The 18,606-nt window shown below is 38.9% G+C and overlaps 1 protein-coding gene and 1 non-coding gene across 4 annotated transcripts in view; one reads left to right on the top strand and one right to left on the bottom strand.

Annotated features, from left to right (window-relative positions):
* PTPN11 (protein tyrosine phosphatase non-receptor type 11) overlaps positions 1-18,606 on the top strand; it is a 70,788-nt gene that overhangs the window by 21,468 nt on the left and 30,714 nt on the right. For all 3 annotated transcript variants that reach the window (XM_055550576.1, XM_055550577.1, XM_055550575.1), the window contains exons 3-6: positions 4,948-5,142; positions 6,851-7,043; positions 9,715-9,831; positions 10,487-10,600. In XM_055550576.1, coding sequence (XP_055406551.1) covers positions 4,948-5,142; positions 6,851-7,043; positions 9,715-9,831; positions 10,487-10,600 — 619 coding nt within the window. The remainder of the gene's footprint in view (positions 1-4,947; positions 5,143-6,850; positions 7,044-9,714; positions 9,832-10,486; positions 10,601-18,606) is intronic.
* LOC129630467 (U6 spliceosomal RNA) lies at positions 4,307-4,413 on the bottom strand. Its single transcript, XR_008703723.1, has one exon. It is a non-coding gene; the product is annotated as a U6 spliceosomal RNA (small nuclear RNA).

The following is an 18,606-nucleotide window of genomic DNA, read 5'->3' as shown; positions in this document are numbered from 1 at the left end:
AGCTGGAAGAACAAGAGCACATCCTGAGAGTGCCTGCCAGGTGGGAAATGTTAAGACCACATTTGGACAACCTGCTACCCTCACTTAGAGTCTGAAGACCTGTCTGCAGCCCTGTGAGTGAGGCTTTGCCAGTGCCCTGGTCCCCAGATTAGGGGGGATTCAGGCCTGCTTGTGGGGTTTCAGGACATAGCCTCCTGAGAGTGAGCAGATTAGGGAGTCAGCAGAAGGGGCCTGAAAGGTGGGCTTTTCTTCTCTCTTGAGGGACCACATAAGGATGAGTTGGAGCAGAACATAAGAAGTTCTTAAATTGAGCCTGATTCAATCCCAGTGTAATCCCAAACAAGGCACAGTTCTGGTTCCACTCATCCTGAATCTGGTTCCCTTTCTCTTCTGGTGATTACTGAATGGGAAAAAAAAAATACTCTTGAAGTATTTCTTCAAATAGATTCACAGAGATAGAAAACAAACTTAAGGTTACCAAAGGGGGAAATGGTGGTGGTGGGGGTCTGGGATTAACAGATACGCACTATATTATATATAAAGTAGGTATCAAAGACCTGCTGTATAGCCCAGGGAACTGTATTCAGTATCTTGTAATGTTCTATAAGGGAAAAGAATCTGAAAAAAAAGTGTGTACATAACTGAATCGCTTTGCTGTACACCTGAAACTAACACAGCACTGTGAATCAGCTATACTTCAAGTAAAAAGAGAAAGAAAGAGTTTCTTGATATCACTTTTCTTTTTCAAGAAATAAAGCATCACTGAGGAAGTTGTGGTGCCGTTTGTTCCCCTGTCCAGTCCCATTCCCCTCGCTCCTTCCTCAGAGGAAACCACCATCAAGAGGCTGGCATATCTCCTTCCTGAACATGTTTTTATACTCGTACTGCATTTGTCCTATGTGTGAATGATATGAAGTTGGTTTGTGTGTTTTTAGAATTCATATCCCTGGCTTTATAACGTATGTATTCTGCGACTTCCTTGAAAAAAAATTTTTTTTTTTAAATTCTGTGCTGGGACATATAGATCTAATTATCAATTTTAATGGCTGTATAATACTTGAATGGTGTGAATATACCACAATTTATCCCATCCCCTATTGTTGGACACTAAGTTATCTTTACTATGTTTAAAATTGTTTCGAACAGTATGGCCAACGCACCCTGTTGCATGTCTCTTTGAGCCCACATGGGAGAGTTTTTTCTTGAAATTGAGTTTCTCTTATATACTTATATACTCTTATATTCTCCTTGCTCTAGCTCGTTCCAGGAGCCAGATCCGAACTGCTCTATGAATTTTCTTTTGTTGTTATTATTTTTAAATAAAAAAGTAAGGAAAATGTGCTCTGAGGATTTATCTGGGGCCCTTTTGGGACTTGAGAAGCCCCTTTTCGATGGGTATTGGTTTCTCTAGGAGCCACTGTCATTGCTAGCTTTTACTTCTGTTTTGCTACCAGGAGTGGGCAGAAGCCTTCATGAGTTTTCGGGCCTTGTCCTAGCATAGACCTCTAACCTACAGTTGAGTGACATTTGACTTACAAGAGTTTGGGTGGAGATTATATAATAGTAACCATGACGAGGAAGAGGAGGATGATAGCAGACATTACTGAGGACTCGACACATTCCAGGCCATCTTGCTAAACACTCACCGTATTTCAGTTTATTTCATCTCTCCAATAACCTAAGAATAAATGCCACTTTATTAAGTCCTAAGTCCTAAGAATAAATACCACTATCTCCAGCTTTGAGGTAAGTAAGCTGAAGCTCAAAGGTCAAGTTAGAAAGCCGGTCTTGTACCTAGTAGGCAGCAGAGCCAGGACTACAGAACTGGTGAGGTTTTTTTTTTTTAATTTATTTTCCCTCAGCTTTTTATTCTGAGCAATTTCAGGTCTATTGGAAAGTCAAAAAATGAATACAGTGAACACCCACATTCTCTTTACCTGTTATTATAACATTTCACTGTGTTTGCTCTTTCTTTTTAGGAGCATGTGTTTGTATACTCCTTCTACCAAACCTTTTGAAAATAAGTTGCAAATGTCAGGATGCTTATTTTTAACCTCTCAATATTGTTAGTTGAGTGTGCATGTCCTACAAACAAGGACATCCTGTATAATTACAATATCATTAATATTATATATGAGAAATTTTAACATTGATTCAATATTATCTAATGTACAGTCCCTGTTCAGATTTCTCGCGTCATTTCAATCGTGGCTTTTGAAGCCATCCCATTATGTCACATCAGAAAGCACAGAATATCTGTTTGTCTTATATTTTGGTGTTTGTACTCCTGGAGTGTTACTGCTTCTAGGCCCTTGTAGTAGACAGAGCTGGGGAGTAAATATATATTTGAAAGCAAATTTTAAATATATCAGTATCAATAAATACATGAATATATATCAAACCAAGTTTGATAGTTCGAATTCAACACCAGCTTCTTCACCTCTTCTCATTCCATATTTGCATTTCCATTCACTTATAGAGAGAACCCTGTTTTATAGCTGCATCAGTGTATGACCTCATTTGCCCAATCCTATAATAGGAAAATAGCTTCAAAATGACTATACCACTATCATTTCTAATTACAAACATTTCTAATTAAGTAAAGTTCATGATTTCCCTGGAGTCTTTTTTTGTTCTTAGAATATATCCCAATAAGGGTGTACTGTTAGTACTGTTTTCAAAAGCTACAGAAATTAATTTTCTGTGTAGTTAATGAACTTACTACAAAGTCAGATTCATTTCTTTCTGTATTCATTTTTGGTTATGTACTCATTTTTTTATGTGTATGATAAATGTTTTTTTGTGTATACGATATAATAGACACTGAGATATGTGTATATGTGTGTGTATGACTTGTTTATTGTTCTAGTTTTCTGCAGGTGATCTAAACTTTTTGTTATGCACCCATGCTAGTTAGTCAAGGAAGATCCCCTGTTTTAATTTTGAGGAAAAAAAATACAGAAAAATACATAAATTTATGTACAATTACTCGTGTTGTGTTTATTGCCAGTTATTTTTTTCTTCAAAGTAAAATATAAAGTAAAGCAAAGTTTCCTCTTTTTCACCACACTTTCTACTGTTCTTTTCTTTCTCAGAAATAACTACTTTCTGAGTTTGGTGTATTTCTTTCTAGTTCATTTTTAAAAGGGTACATATAATAAATAATGGAACATAAAAATAATAAAATGTAAACATAATTATATGTATGTCTGTGGTCTGTGTCATGAATAATGCATGGTATGACTTGTGTATATTCTGAAATTTTCATAAATGGTACGTGCTATGCACATTGTTCTGCATTGTGCTTCTTTCATGCTCTATCGTGTATATTTATGTATATGTACATTTTTTTTTGGCTGCGCAGCAAGCCTTGCCAGATCTTGGTTCCCTGACCAAGTATCGAACCTGGGCCCCAGGAGTTAAAGCACCAAGTCCTAACCACTGTGCCATCAGGGAATTCCTAATATCGTATTTTTGAGATCCACCTATGTTGCTTTGTATTGATCTAGTCCATAACTGAAATATCTGTTTTTGTGTTATGTTCTTAAGGTTAGAGATAGAAAGCTCATGTGCTAAAATAGAATCAGGTGTAGCTGGAGGAGAGACTTACTTGAAGTACCTTTTTTACAGGGAAAAGATTGTTACCACAAATTAGAAGTAGATTTTGTTGTTAACATTGTAGAGTACTTTTTCGTACTTTGTTCCCATTTTCCTTTATCTTTGGATAAAGATAGTAGTGTTTATATTTAACAGAGGCCTCATCGATAATGGTGTAGGATCAGACTAAGAAATATAGGTTAGTGGCTATCATTTTGGGATTGCCAGACTTCTTGGGTCCACAAAGATGATTATGAGTAACGAGGTATATTTAGTAGTTTGGAAAACCAAGCGGAAAATCATCAGACTGCCTAGGCTAACCAAGTTTTAGAAACTTTTGGCCAGTGTGTTACGTCAGTTCAGTGGGTTGACATATTAGCCATCTCATTTTGGAAAGTCTTTCAGTTATATGTCTTTCAAATGATTTTTAAAGACACAGTTATGTATAATATCTTAAAGTGTATAGTGAGACGAGTTTTGACAAGTGTACTTATTAATGCAACCAAAACTCCACAATCAAAATCTTGACTATTTCTTTCATCCTCAAAAGTCCCTTTGTGCTCCTTTCTAATCTTCCTCCTGCTAAGAGGTCAGCAATATTAATATTCTTTTTTCTATCCCCATTGACTAACTTATTTGACAGCAATATATAAATGAAGTCATACAATATATTTTCTTTTGTGTCTGACTTCTCCTTCTCTTTTTTTTTTAAATTATGAAACGCTTCACCAATTTGCATGTCATCTTTGCGCAGGGGCCATGCTAATCTTCTCTGTACCATTCCAATTTTAGTATATGTGCTGCCAAAATGAGCACTGGCTTCACTGTCATAACCTAATGTTTTAGAGATTCACCTATGTTGTTTGTGTATATCAGTGGTTCTGTGTCTCTCTTTGTAAATTCCTATATGATATTCCATTGTATGAGTATTTGTATACATTTTGGCGACAAATATTTGATTTTTCATTTTTCTTCTACTACAACGAGGCCACAATGAATATTCTTGAACCAATCTTTGGTAGCCATGAAGTGTCATTTTTGGAGGGCAAAATACTTAAGAGCGGGTTTACTGAATTATCAGGTAAATGTATGTTTTATTCTAATGATATTCATTTGATTAATTAGTGATGAGAAAAATGATTGCCCCTTAATATACACAGAACCCTTTGTGTTGAAATGGTTGACTGTGTGATTATTTTTCACTCAATGCATTTGTTTAAAAAAAGCCTAAACTTGTACCTTCTTTGGGTTTGTTTCAGTTAGGTGAAATCTGATAATGAGTGTGAGATCCGTATTTGCAAGTATAGCTCTTTATTTGTCTCCCCCCACCTTTCTAATGGACTATTTTAGAAGAAATGGAGCTGTCACCCACATCAAGATTCAGAACACTGGTGATTATTACGACCTGTACGGAGGAGAGAAATTTGCCACTTTGGCTGAATTGGTCCAGTATTACATGGAACATCACGGGCAACTAAAAGAAAAGAATGGAGATGTTATTGAGCTCAAATATCCTCTGAACTGTGCCGATCCTACCTCTGAAAGGTCAGTTCTGTTTCTGTAACTGTGGAGCCTGTGTCTCTCCCGTGTCATAGGTGTGATGTGAATGCATCATGGGGGTTTGGCTTCTATCTGTTTATTAATCTTAAAATCTTAAAAATCTCATAATCTTAAAAGTTTTACTAAAGTAACAGTGATAGAATCAGTTTACTCTCAGAGTGGCCTTTTCTTGCAAAAGCTTCAGTCACTATTACTTAGAACTCATAGAAGTCTCAGACAGTTCCTGTATAGATTATACTTGGTACATGCAATAATTTTAAGATTATTGAATTTGAATGTTACTGAACTTTGAGAGTTAGGAGAGGAAAACAAACGCTAATGGAAACACCAAAACGGTAGTAGTTCCCTGTAGCTCCTGACCAGCTATTCAGCAATGCCACCAACAGATGTCAGTTTAAGCTCAGAAATGGGAAAGCAGAGAACTCAGAGGGTTCAGATTGTTCATAAGTTCTTTGATGTTATATCCATGAATGTGTGGGAATGACCTTGCTTAGAGGGAATTGTATTATTTCTAAGATCTTTCCCTTATTTTGGAACTAAGCTGATGAAAGCTGGGGCTTCACTTATTTGTATTGATTTTATTGGTTTTCTTCTCCATTCTCCGTCTCCTTTCTGACTCAGTACCAAATCAGGGTCTCTTAATTAGGTTTGTATATTTTCCATCTTCAGATAGGTTTCTTCTCTTTATACCTTCATGTCATTGTTATTTTATGCTGATCCTTTGTTTGCCAGCCAGATTATTAAGCAAAAGACTGTCAGCCAACTCTCTGCAGTTTATTTCTTAATTTTACTATCTTTGGCTGAGAGTGGATGAAAAAATATCTTGATATATATACCTTCAGTGATGAGTGATTAGCACTACATGCGGATCATGTAGTGATCTTCCTCACCAAGATCCTGAGGGAAAAAGCCACATTATTAATATGACTATGTTAAGATATTTTCTATAGTAACTTACAGTAGTATTTTCTCAAAGTCTGATTTCAGACCGCCTACTCTAATGTGCTACTTAAAAATGCAGATTGCTGGGCCCCATTCTGACCTAGTGTATTGGTATCTCTGATTGTAAGGTATGAGAGTTCACATCGTTAGCCCAATCCTTTGCCTCTACTCCAGGTCTCATGTGCATTAAAATTTGAAATCATAACCCAGCGGATAGTCCAAATATGTGGACAGCAAACTTGGAGGCTCTTGAAGTATAAGTTGAAAATCTGGAAAAGCTTAGAATATTTGAATTCATTTCTAACAAAAGATCCCTTTTTTATGGAGTGTTTGCATGCCAAAGCAAGGGAAAACATTCAAATGATTCTCTGTCTACCATAACTCTGTATTATAATTTCTTTAAATGACTGTGATTAAATAGTTGGTCATTTTAGGGTTGGGCAGTGGAGAAATGGCAGACTGCCTTTTTAAAAGATGAGGGATTTAAAAGAAAATAAGAAAGATTGAGAATATTTGTGTTCAAATGACTGTGGGCTCATTTAAGGAATTTAATGGTTACTCATAACATCTTTATCATTTTTCCTGCATGTTGGGGATGCAGGTTCAGTCTTGAATAGGATGGATCAGTCTCTTGGACGAATGTGTCTGTTTTAAATTGTTTTGAGATATGACTATGGATGGTAGTTTTATAAAAGGATATTGTGAACTCATTGCAGAACTCAATTGATTGTCATTTAAAAAAAAAAATTAGGTGGTTTCATGGACACCTCTCTGGGAAAGAAGCAGAAAAATTATTAACTGAAAAAGGAAAACATGGTAGCTTTCTTGTGCGCGAGAGCCAGAGCCACCCTGGAGATTTTGTTCTCTCTGTCCGAACTGGAGATGACAAAGGGGAGAGCAATGATGCCAAGTCTAAAGTGACCCATGTCATGATTCGCTGTCAGGTAAAGTCCCAGCTGAACCGTGAGTCTTCTGAAATGTCATCTTTGGGTGGTTTTTCTGTTGGGAGAAGACCAACACCATTTCTTCCAAAGTCAGGTTTTCTTTGTTCATTTAGGCGAGGGCTTCTATACTTTGAGTACCTTGTTAATTATAACTGTTTCATCATTTCATGGCTTTATTATATTACTTATTTCCTGTGTGTCTCTAGCAAGTCACCTTCTGCCCTCTGGTATCTTTTAAAATTTTTTTTTGGATGCACCACGTGGCTTGCAGAATCTTGAAGCCTGGTCCTTGGTGGTGAAAGTATGGAGTCGTAACCACTGGACTGCCAGGGAATTCCCAGCCCCACAGTATCTCAATCTACTTGTACATGGTTGCAGCTGGAATCTGCCTCTGTCTGAATTTCTAAAGCGATGGCCTCAGCTCCTCCCTTGGGTTGGCACAGTATAGCCTGTGACTACATGTGATTTCATATCAGTTAAGGCTGGGAGAATTGAACTCACCATTTCTTGTTTTTAATGTGGTGGCTAGACCAAGGAGGTTGGGTTTTTGGTCAACTATATCAAACTTTGTTTTGACATAGTGTCCTTTTTTTTTTTTAAATTTTAATTGGAGGCTTATTACTTTACAATATTGTGGCTGTTTTTGCCATACATTCATATGAATCAGCCATGGGTGTACATGTGTTCCCCATCCTGACCCTTCCTCCCACTTCCCTCCCCATCCCATCCCTCAGGGTCATCCCAGTGCACCAGCCCTGAGCACCCTGTCTTATGCATCGAACCTGGACTGGTGATCTATTTCACATATGATAATATACATTGACATAGTTTCTTAAATAGTAACTGTGTATTCACTTATTGCTTTGGTTTTTTAATAAGATTAAAAAAACCAGCTTTATTGAGATATAATTCACACACCATGAAATTCACTCTTTTTAGGGTGGACAGTTTGGTGGTTTTGTTTTTTTTTTACTATATTTACAAATTATGCAGCCAATAACACTAATTCCAAAATATTCTCATCACCCCGAAAAGAAACCCTGTGTTCTTTACCAGTCACTCCCTACCTTTCCTCCTTCCCCCAACTCTTGGCAACCACTAATCTCTTCATTTCAGTGGATTTGCCTGTTTGGGGTATTTTATATAGATGGGCTCAGGTAATATGTGGCCTTTTGTGACAGACTTCTTTTATTTAGCATGTTTCTCAAGACTTATCCATATTGTACCATGTGTCAGTAAACTCTATTGTCAAACTTTCTGTTGTATGGATATATACCACATTTTGTTTATCCATTAAACAATTGATGGGCATTTTGGCTATCGTGAATACTGCATTTATGTAAAAGTTTTCATGATATTCTCTATTTGATGAGACGTGATGTTCATATTTTCTTTTAATTTGTATAGTTTCCTTTATTGTACTAGCTGGTTTAAAGTTTTGTCTATACTTTCTCAAGGACAGTTTCCACTGAATGTTTTCCTCCCAGTCCCAAAATATGGTCCATACTTTCCTGTTTCTTTGCATGGCTCATGAGTTTTTGTTGGAAACTAGGCATTTTATTTTTTTAAATTTTTATTTTGTATTGGAGTATGGCCATTTAACAACGTGGTGATAGTTTCAGGTGGACAGCAAAGTATTTTACTTATTAAAAAAATTTCCCCTACACCATATGGCTTGTGGTATCTGAGTTTCCCAACCAGGGATTGAATCTGGGCCCTCTGCAGTGGAAACTTGGAGTCCTAACCACTGAACTACCAGGAAATTCCTGGAAACTAGACAGTTAAAGCAATATTATGTGGCAGCTCTGGAAATCTGATGTCCTCCTTTCCCAGGGTTTGTTGTTGCTGCTTTTTATCATTCCTATAGTTGATGCTATTTGTATGTTTATTGACTTTCCTGTATTCTTTGTCATGTGTGGCCACTGATATCTCTGCTTGGGTAGCATAGTGATCACCTGATGGTTGGACAGAGATTTCCTTAAATGCCTTGAAACATTAAATCTCCCAGACTTTGCCAGCATGGCTCTGTGTGTGTTTGTGTGTGTGTTGGGGCATGTCTGCCATTAGTGTTCTGGTACCTTAAAACTCAGCCTTAGCCTTCACATCCTGGTTGCACACAGCCTCAGAATCAGCCAGAGATAAAGATTAGGGCCTTTTTGGATCTTTCCTGAACTTCACATAGCCCTGCACATGCACATGTCCTTCTAGATTCTCAAGAGTATGTTGGAGGTTTTCAGAGCCTGCTATGACGTTGCCTGGATTTTCCTTTTAAGTTTTTGCTCAGTCTCTTATAAAGCACTGACTGGTATTGCTGCCTTAGGCAGCTGTGATACTGAACAGTTGCTGCTGATTGTTTTGGGGAGATCCCCTGAAGGCAGGGCTAAATAGGCTCTAAGTCAGGTTCAAAGACAAGCTCTGAAAACAGGGAGCTGCTAAACAGATCAGGTAGTGATAATTCTCTGGGGGTTGGTCTGGACAGCGTTCCAGTTTCATCTTGTCTACTCCAGTTGTGCTAAGCTGCTTTGTTTGCCCAGCTACTGTGGTTATGAAGCTATTGGTTTTCAAGGCTACCAAGTCAGGGGAGAGTTAGTCTCTGTACTTGAGTTGGGAAAAGCAGTCATTTAACATAAAGGTCATGAGCGTAATTTTTTTTTGTTTTTCGTCATGAAAGGAACTGAAATATGATGTTGGTGGAGGAGAGCGGTTTGACTCTTTGACAGACCTCGTGGAGCATTACAAGAAGAATCCTATGGTAGAAACATTGGGCACAGTACTACAACTCAAGCAGGTAAGCTTATTGGAAAGCTAAACTTCACCTCCTTATACAATTAAAGAAGTCCCAACATAAAATATTCCAGATGGAAGTAGAATAGTATCATAAACCTCCACATACCCATCACCCAGCTTCAATTATATCAACTCAAGTGTTGTTTCATTTATTAGTCCACTCACTACCTTCTTCCTTAGTATTTGTAAACGAATTCTAGACATTACATCATTTTCATGACTGTCTTCATATATAATTCAAAAGGCCTTATGGAGTTTTAAAGCAAAGTTTTGATAAAGTTTTCATTGTAAATCCAGCTTTGGTTATCTTTAGGTGATCATTGCTTTTCACTTGGGAGTTATTGCTATTTTAAAACTCACTCATTACTTAGTGGCAAATGACATCATCTCTAACATGTGGTCTATTTATAAAGAAAAATAGGTTCGAATTTATATCAGCAGAGTAAAGTATGTGGATATTCAAGAAAGAGGTATTTCCTGACCGAACAGAAAGGAAAGTGAAACTCTATTTGAAAACTTTTATTGTGAATACTGTGAACTTCCTGTCCTTCTTTTATGAATGCCAACAGAGAAGTCTTTTTTTTTTTTTTTTTGTGCATTGACACTTTTTTCTGTAATACTTTCTTGTTTTTGCACTGACTGCTGAATTTGATTAGCCCCTCAACACAACTCGTATCAATGCTGCTGAAATAGAAAGTCGGGTTCGAGAACTAAGCAAATTAGCTGAGACCACAGATAAAGTCAAACAAGGCTTTTGGGAAGAATTTGAGGTAAGTTATGAAAAAAAATTTTTTTACATGATTTATTAAGTCCTATTCTTAGTGGAAGGGAAGTTAGTCTTATGTTTGGGATTGGATCTCGAAAAGACTCACTTGGATCTGCAGCTCTTCTTAATTTGGTCGTTGATTGACATGGAGCAAGTTGCTGAGGGGGCTTTTTCAAAAGACTTGGTGTTATGTTCTAGGAGAAAGGAGTTGGCGGTTAATGTTAAATGAATGAGCTATTTGGCTCATGGATTGGCTCTTTTGGTTTGGACCGCTGGCAAAATCCCAGAAACACAAAAGTACCTAATTCTTTGGAAGATTTCCAGCATTGGCTGGGGTCTTTAGGAAGAATATATAGCTTTACTGCAGCGAATAAGTAAAAGACAGCTCAGGGTAGCTTTACTCTGGGAGCTTATACCTTTTATAAGGTATGATCTGGAAGTTTACACCTTTTCAGAGATAACGGAGCTCCTTCCTGAAGCCAGCGCGGGCAGGAGACGCCCACAGCGGGCTGTGTCCCGTTGCGGTGAAGTGTGCCACCTCTGTAACCTTGTTCTCTCCCTTCTCATCCCTTTGACGGAAAACGTCCTTAAAAACAATTGTGTGTGTGTGTGCTGTATCTATCTTCATAGGTACCTTTAGGCAGCATGCCTAGTAACCAGCAGCAGCTCCATGAATGTTTGTTGAATGAGTATTTACATGTAGCTAATATTTATGTCATTATATTATTGTTATTCTGTTTATGGGAATGATCATTCCATACTTTTTGTAGGACTTCAGGATTCGTAAATATTTGTGGAATGAATGAATGAATGAGTAAATGGCCACATGGAGTCCTTTTAACCACCATATGTCAGATCACCTTGGCGGAATATTATTTCCATTTTACAGATGAGGGAGGAGCCTTCAGGCTCAGAGAGGCTGAGTAAATTGTCCAGCTTTCTGTACCACGAATATTGATTGAATGCAGCACTGAGGGTGGGTACAGAATAGAACAGTCATGGTCTTTGCTCAGTGTTCCTGATCAGGGACTTGACCTCATGTTTATTCCTTTATACCAGCATTGGGTTACTCACCAAGGACACCCTCAAGATGGACAGGGTTTTGTCTTTAAGGAGCTTTGAGTTGAGAGATGGATAAGTACAGAAATTTCAGAAATCTTACATCAGATTTTGAATGAAAAACCTATTTTTTTAAAAAAACTTTTTATTATGTAAAATTTCAAATATATACAAAAGCAGAGAGAATCATCTGATTGTAGCAGTATATACCTGTCACCCAACATTAACAATCGTTGTTAGCTGGACAGTCTTTTTACACTCCACTCCACTTATAATGAAGATTCATCAAATAGTAGTTATTGTTCTCATTATACTAGTTGTCTCTTGTTGTTGCTGTTGGATCATTTTTCAAATAAGTTCCCCCGGATCTCTGTTTTAAAATCCTAAGCCTCTGAATGTTCTCCTGTGGGAGGCTCTAAGAACAGGCTAGCACCCCCACCCCACCTTCTTTCTTTCTTGGCTGCACTGCGTGGCATGTGGGATCTTCACTCCCCAAGCAGGGATCCAACCCATGCACCCTGCACTGGGAGCACAGAGTCTTAACCACTGGGCCACCAGGGAAGTTCCCTGTATTTATTTTAGGTTGGTCTATCTAGAAGCTTTGTCAGATCCAGTTTTTCTTCAGCAGGACTGCATATATGTTGGTGTGTCAGGAGGTGCTTGTCACCAAAGACAAGATAAATGTTTGATTCTCTTCCTTTTTACTAAGTAGTTTTCAAAATAGCATTCTCCAAAAAAATTTTTTTTATCAATATGTGCTCATGGATTTTTAAAAACATTTTGTACTTCTTTGTTTTTACTTTATTTTTGCCTTGGTACCTTACATTTTAATTTTTATTATTTATTTATCATGGCTGTGCTGGGGCTTACATTGCTGTGCATGGTCTTTCTCTAGTTGTGACAAGCGGAGGCCACTCTCTAGTTGCGGTGCGCAGGCTTCTCAGTGTAGTGGCTTCTCTTGTCGTGGAGCACGGGCCCCAGGTGCACGGACTTGAGTAGTCGTGGCTCACAGGCTGGGGGCTTGGTGGTTGTGGGCATATGGGCCTAATCGCTCCGCAGCATGTGAGATCCTCCCAGACCAGGGATCGAACTGGTGTCCACTGCATCACAAAGTGGATTCTTAACCACTGGACTACCAGAGGAGCCCTACTCATGAATTTTAACACATTCAGTGTGCGTCTGTTTACAGCATTATCATTTCTGTTGCTCAAATTATTTTAGCTTTGGCCACTGGGAGCTTCTACAAGTGGCTTCTATGCCTTCCTGTACAACTCTAGTAGTTTTTTCTAGATTCCTTCCTTTCTGGTTTAATAAATTGTTACAGGGTAATACATTTCCCATGTCAGAACTGGAATCAGTCATTTCTCTAAGGAGTGAGTTAGCTTCTCTCTTTCTTCCCTTTTTTCCCTTCCTTCTCGTCCTTCCTTTCTTGGGAAGTGGTATTTAGAGACTATAGTCCAGGAGCCAGAAGTGCTTATTGCTATAAGGTTGGTTATTGCCTTCTCAATGGGTGGAGCTAGAAAAAGTTATTTTCTTGAAATAACTTATTATAAGTCCAGATGAAACTTCCAATTCAAATTTAGGGCTCAGAATTATAAGACTTCCACTGCCTGTAATAATATGATTACTGAAAACAGTTTGTTTTGCTAGTTTTTATTTTTCAATCCTTACGGTAGTTCCTTCAGAGAAATAGAGTCAAGTTACTGTTCTTTCAATTCATTTGTAATAGTTCTTCTCTATATGGTTATTTTCTTTTTTTTTTTTTTAATTTTATTTTATTTTTAAACTTTACAATATTGTACTAGTTTTGCCAAATATCGAAATGAATCCACCACAGGTATACATGTGTTCCCCATCCTGAACCCTCCTCCTTCCTCCCTCCCCATACCATCCCTCTGGGTCGTCCCAGTGCACCAGCCCCAAGCATCCAGTATCGTGCATCGAACCTGGACTGGCAACTCGTTTCATACATGATATTATACATGTTTCAATGCCATTCTCCCAAATCTTCCCACCCTCTCCCTCTCCAACAGAGTCCATAAGACTGTTCTATACATCAGTATCTCTTTTGTATATGGTTATTTTCTAACTGGATATACAGTTAGGCTGTTTCATTTTATATTTGAATTTCAGAAATTTCTTTCTATAAAATTTTATTTATAATTATATAAAATATTACCTTTGATTCTAAAGTCAGATATAAAAAAAATACATTCAAAGAAGTCTACCTTCTATTCCCATCTTTTCCTCCTTATATGTATAGCCCTTTAAAAAAAATTATAGCTTATCATTGCCTTTCAAAAAGCATAAGCAAATATGTATCTGTAATTTCATAACCCATCCTTTCGTGGATAAATAGTAGCATCATTTTACACCCTTTTTTTCCAGCATTGTCTTTTTGTTACACTGGAGACCCACCAGACAATAGTGTCTACAGATAATCTTCATTCATTTTTACTGCATACTACTCCATTGGGATACTACTCCATACTACATCCATGGGGATGTACCATAGTTTATTCAGCTTATTGATCAGCATTTGGATAGTTTGCAAATGAAAGAAGATACAATGGATAGCCTTGTGCATGCTTGTTTCTCTGTTTTCGCAGACTATTGTTAATATTAACTTTTTTTTTTTTTTGTATTCTGTATTTAAAAAAAAAGTGATGGTTGTTACTCATCTTTATTCTTTTTTGGCCGTGCCACATGGCTTGCTAGATCTCAGTTCCCTGATCAGGGATTGAACTGGGCCACAGCAATGAAAGCTCTGAAACCTAAGCACTAGACTCCTAGGAAACTCCCTACTCATCTGTAATCTTTATTATCTATCCTGCATGATTTTGGTTAGCATATTTAAAGTCTGAAAAGTACTGTTTTTAATTAAAATTTTAAAATATCAAACCTTTTTGGTAAATATAAGAAATAATTATAAGAAGCAAATGGTGAGTAATTTTGTAATCTAGACCCATTTTTATGTTACCTTTTAAAATAACTGGGGCAGTCATTTGCATCAACCACTGTTCCTATAAAGTGTGACCGTGTGTGCGTGCTTAGTCTCTCAGTCGTGTCTGACTGTTTGCGAGCCCATGGACTGTACCCCGCCAGGCTCCTCTGTCCATGGGATTTTCCAGGTAAGAATGCTGGAGTGGGTTGCCATTTCCTTCTCCAGAGAATCTTCCTAACTCGGGTCAAACCTGTGTCTCTTGTGTCTTCTACACTGGCAGGCATATTCTTACCACTGAGCCACCAGGGAAACTGTAAAGTGACTATGAACTTTTAAGAAATTATAGCAGTCAATTGGGTATCTGGTGCAGTGGTGGATTCGTTAAGTTCACTTAGGCAATACTTAAAGAAACTAAGTCCTTCCTGCCGCTTGTGGCAGTAGGGAGTTTTTCATGATCCCATTGGTAGGGTCAGGATAAGAACTTAGAAGGAAGGTGCCTAACCTGACTTTTCTGGCCATGGAAAGAAGGTTGACTCTAGATGCTCACCTGATGGTTTCACTCCGTGACATGTCAAATTCAGTTCATCTTGTATACATTATTAACAACAAAATGAGGCAGAACTGAGCTGGCTTTCAGGGGAAGTGGGAGAGAAACAAGATCATGTCTGAACTCTCCTATATCCTCTTCAGAGGTCAGGCTGGGGTGATGAATTGTCAGGCAGTCAGGGCATTATCGTTTCATTTAAACTGAAGCTAGATCCAAACAGCTGGTGGCCTGCTTTCTAGATCTCTTATGTACCTGCTGCTTAAATCCAGTCAATTTTTTTTTTTTTAATGCCGTTTAAAGTTGGGGCCAGGGGAATAAGGCTGGAAACAGAGCGAACCATTATAGAAGAACTTAGGTCTGTGGAAGCAGAGACTCATTAAAATCTAAGTCCTCTGAAGGAAAAGCTTGATCCAACAGCAAGGTGTTATTATTTTAGTGGTTGTATCTTAGTTTTTTTCCCAGAAGATGATAAATTTGGGATCAGTTCCTTCTTACTGTGTGTTCTATGGTCTTTAAAGTCAACCAGAGCTCTAAATTGCAGTGCCATTGAGAATTTAGCTCCGATAGGTACATTTTGTTTGTCTCTATGCCAGGCTTCTGGTTTTCTGTAAAATTCTGCGTGTTCTTTCAGCTATTTCTCCCCAGAAGACACTTACAAATTACTTCCGATTTTGATGCATCTTAAAATATACAAAGTCTCTTCTGAAACTCTTTGGTTCTTTCCTCCTTTGCTCCTGAAATAAATTCAGATTGATGGTTTTCTTCTAGGTCATGTGGTGTGATCAAAATGTTGCAAACCCAAGCTTTGATTTTTACCCCTGTAGATTCTCTGTCTTTTCTTTCTCCCCCACTTTTTTTTTTTTTAACCACATTTACTGTGGTAAAATGAGATTGCCCATTTCTGTAAACATTTTGTGTCTCTTGCATATCTCTGCTCATGACTGAGAAGAGGTGGACAGTATTTCTAGATTTGGTGAAATGAACTAAAGTTCTATTAAAATGAGACTGACACTAAATAAATGAACAGGTAGGTTATGATCCTGCTGTTTTGTCCCTGTGATGTGCAAGTGACCTGAAACCTGAATTCACCACTTGTGCATCGTGCATGCTAAGTTGCTTCAGTCGTGTCTGGCTCTTTGTGACCCCATAGACTGCAGCCGGCCAGGCTCCTCTGTCCATGGGATTCTCCAGGCAAGAATGGGTTGGGAAATGGGTTGCCATTTCCTCCTCCAGGGGATCTTCCTGACCCAGGGATCAAACCTGCTTCTCTTACATCTCCTTCATTGGTTCAGTTCAGATTAGTTGTTCAGTTGTGTCTGACTCTTTGTGACCCCGTGGACTGCAGCACACCAGGCTTCCCTGTCCCATCACCAGCTCCCGGAGCTTGTTCAAACTCATTTCCATCTAGTCAGTGGTACCATCCAACCATCTTATCCTCTGTTGTCCCCTTCTCGTCCTGCCTTCAGTCTTGCCCAGCATCAGGGTCTTTTCCAGTGAGTCAGTTCTTCGCATCAGGTGGCCAAAGTATTGGAGTTTCAGCTTCAGCATCAGTCCTTCCAATGAACATTCAGGACTGATTTCCTTTAAGATTGACTGATTTGATCTTGCAGTCCAAGGGATTCTTAAGGGTCTTCTCCCGCACAACAGCTCAAAAGCATGAACCCTGCATTGGTAGGTGGGTTCTTTACCACTAGCACCACCTGGGAAGCCCATTATGCGTTATGGTTTTGTTCAAATGAAAGTGTTGGTGAACAAATAGATACACTTCAACCCTGCTGTTTTATGTCTGCTGTATGCATATTATCTAAGAAAATAGTCCAGGTGAGTCTGTGGCCCTGCAAAGACAGGTAGTCCTTTTTGTTTTGTTTTGTTCACTGTAGCCCCAGAATCCAGCAAAGCGCCTGGCACACAGTAGGTACAATGTATGTTTTGTGTTGTGTCAGGTGTGAGCTGTTTTCAGTAGCAAGAGAGACTTGTATTGGCTTTGGACCCTTTGCTTATATTCAATAGGGAGCAGCTCTCTGACACTTAAAAAGTATGGAGGAATGTTCCAGGCTTTGCTTTGACATGTCCCTCTTTATTCTTATGCACTTTTCATTTGGAGTCCCTGTTGGAGGCTTGGCGAATGCACATTTTAGTCCCTGCAACCTCTCTACAAACTTGGTTAAAATGATGTCATTCAGGATCGCAGTAATAAATTTCAGAGATTTCAGTTATGAACTTTCTGACTTAAAAAAAAATACACACAGATAAAAAAAGAAGGCACACCTTCTTCTCAAGCACTTTAAAGCTTGTTTTCCTCAGTATTTTGGTTTTTCTTCAAAGCCCATCCTTCTTCCATTATACACAAGCCTCTCTTCCCTGTCATGGTCTGAAACTGTTCTCTGTTTGCATGGGCATTGCAGGCAGTTCGCTGACAGCCACACAGATGTCCTGGATTCTGCCAGCAGCTCTGCCAGCCAGCGTGTCTCCGGAAGGAGCTCGTGCCTATCTTCAAACCCACAGTCTGGTTTGATTTCTTTAAAGTGATTATATCCGCTCAGGGGAGCTATAAATTCTCCTTGGAGGTGGTTAGGTTTTTATGGAGACAAGACTTTTAACTGCACCCCAAAGCTGTGCCTCAAATAATGATTCTTGCTGGTGATCTCTAGCGGAAATCTTCTGCTGGGTGACTAAGCAAACCCATGTTGAACAACAGCCCCCAACCAGGGCTCCAGCCTCGTGCTTAAAAATGCCCTAGGATGGCAGCCTTGAAGCTGTCATCAGGGTTTTCCATCCAGGCCCGAGCTCCCAGCTGCTATCTTCCTGCAGGCAGAGCATCACAGTGGCTAAGGGGGGTCTGTTTCATAAGCTTAATTCTGGAGAAATTCCTTTGTTTCCTTTGAACTCTTTCTCTTTCATCCTCCCTCCCCTCCTGCTTTTGTTCTGCGCCTCTCCAGTGTCAGGTTTTTCTCTTTAGGAATGTTTTCATTTGCTGGAGCTGTCTGACATCTTTACAGAGAATTGAAGAATCTGAGATACTTCCAGGTACTTTGACATCTCTGCTTAACCTTCCCCTTTGCTTTTGAACACTCTTGGTGCTTTCTACACCTGTGGTTGTCCTTCTGTCTTCTCCATCTAGTGGGCCTGTGTTGTGGCCTCCATTCCTTCTTAGCCCCTTTCTTCCTTAACCTTGGAATGTGACAGTCCCCGGTATATTGAAATAACACTTTCAGAAGACACCAGTGGCTTTCTTTCTTTCTTTTTTAGGGGGCTGTGCTTGGGCTTCATTGTGGCACATGGCTCAGTCATTGTGGTGCATAGTCTCTCCAGTTGCAACACTCAGGCTTGGCTGCCTTGTAGCACATGGGATCTTAGTTTCCCAGCCAGGAATTGAACCCGTGTCCCCCACATTGGAAGGCAGATTCTTAACCACTGGACCACCAGGGAGGTCCCACCAAAGGTTTTCTTAATTGCGATT

The sequence above is a fragment of the Bubalus kerabau genome, chromosome 16 (genome assembly GCF_029407905.1).
Source record: "Bubalus kerabau isolate K-KA32 ecotype Philippines breed swamp buffalo chromosome 16, PCC_UOA_SB_1v2, whole genome shotgun sequence".
NCBI classification, from domain to species: Eukaryota; Metazoa; Chordata; class Mammalia; order Artiodactyla; family Bovidae; genus Bubalus; species Bubalus kerabau.
This window is presented reverse-complemented; position numbering and strand designations above follow the sequence as displayed.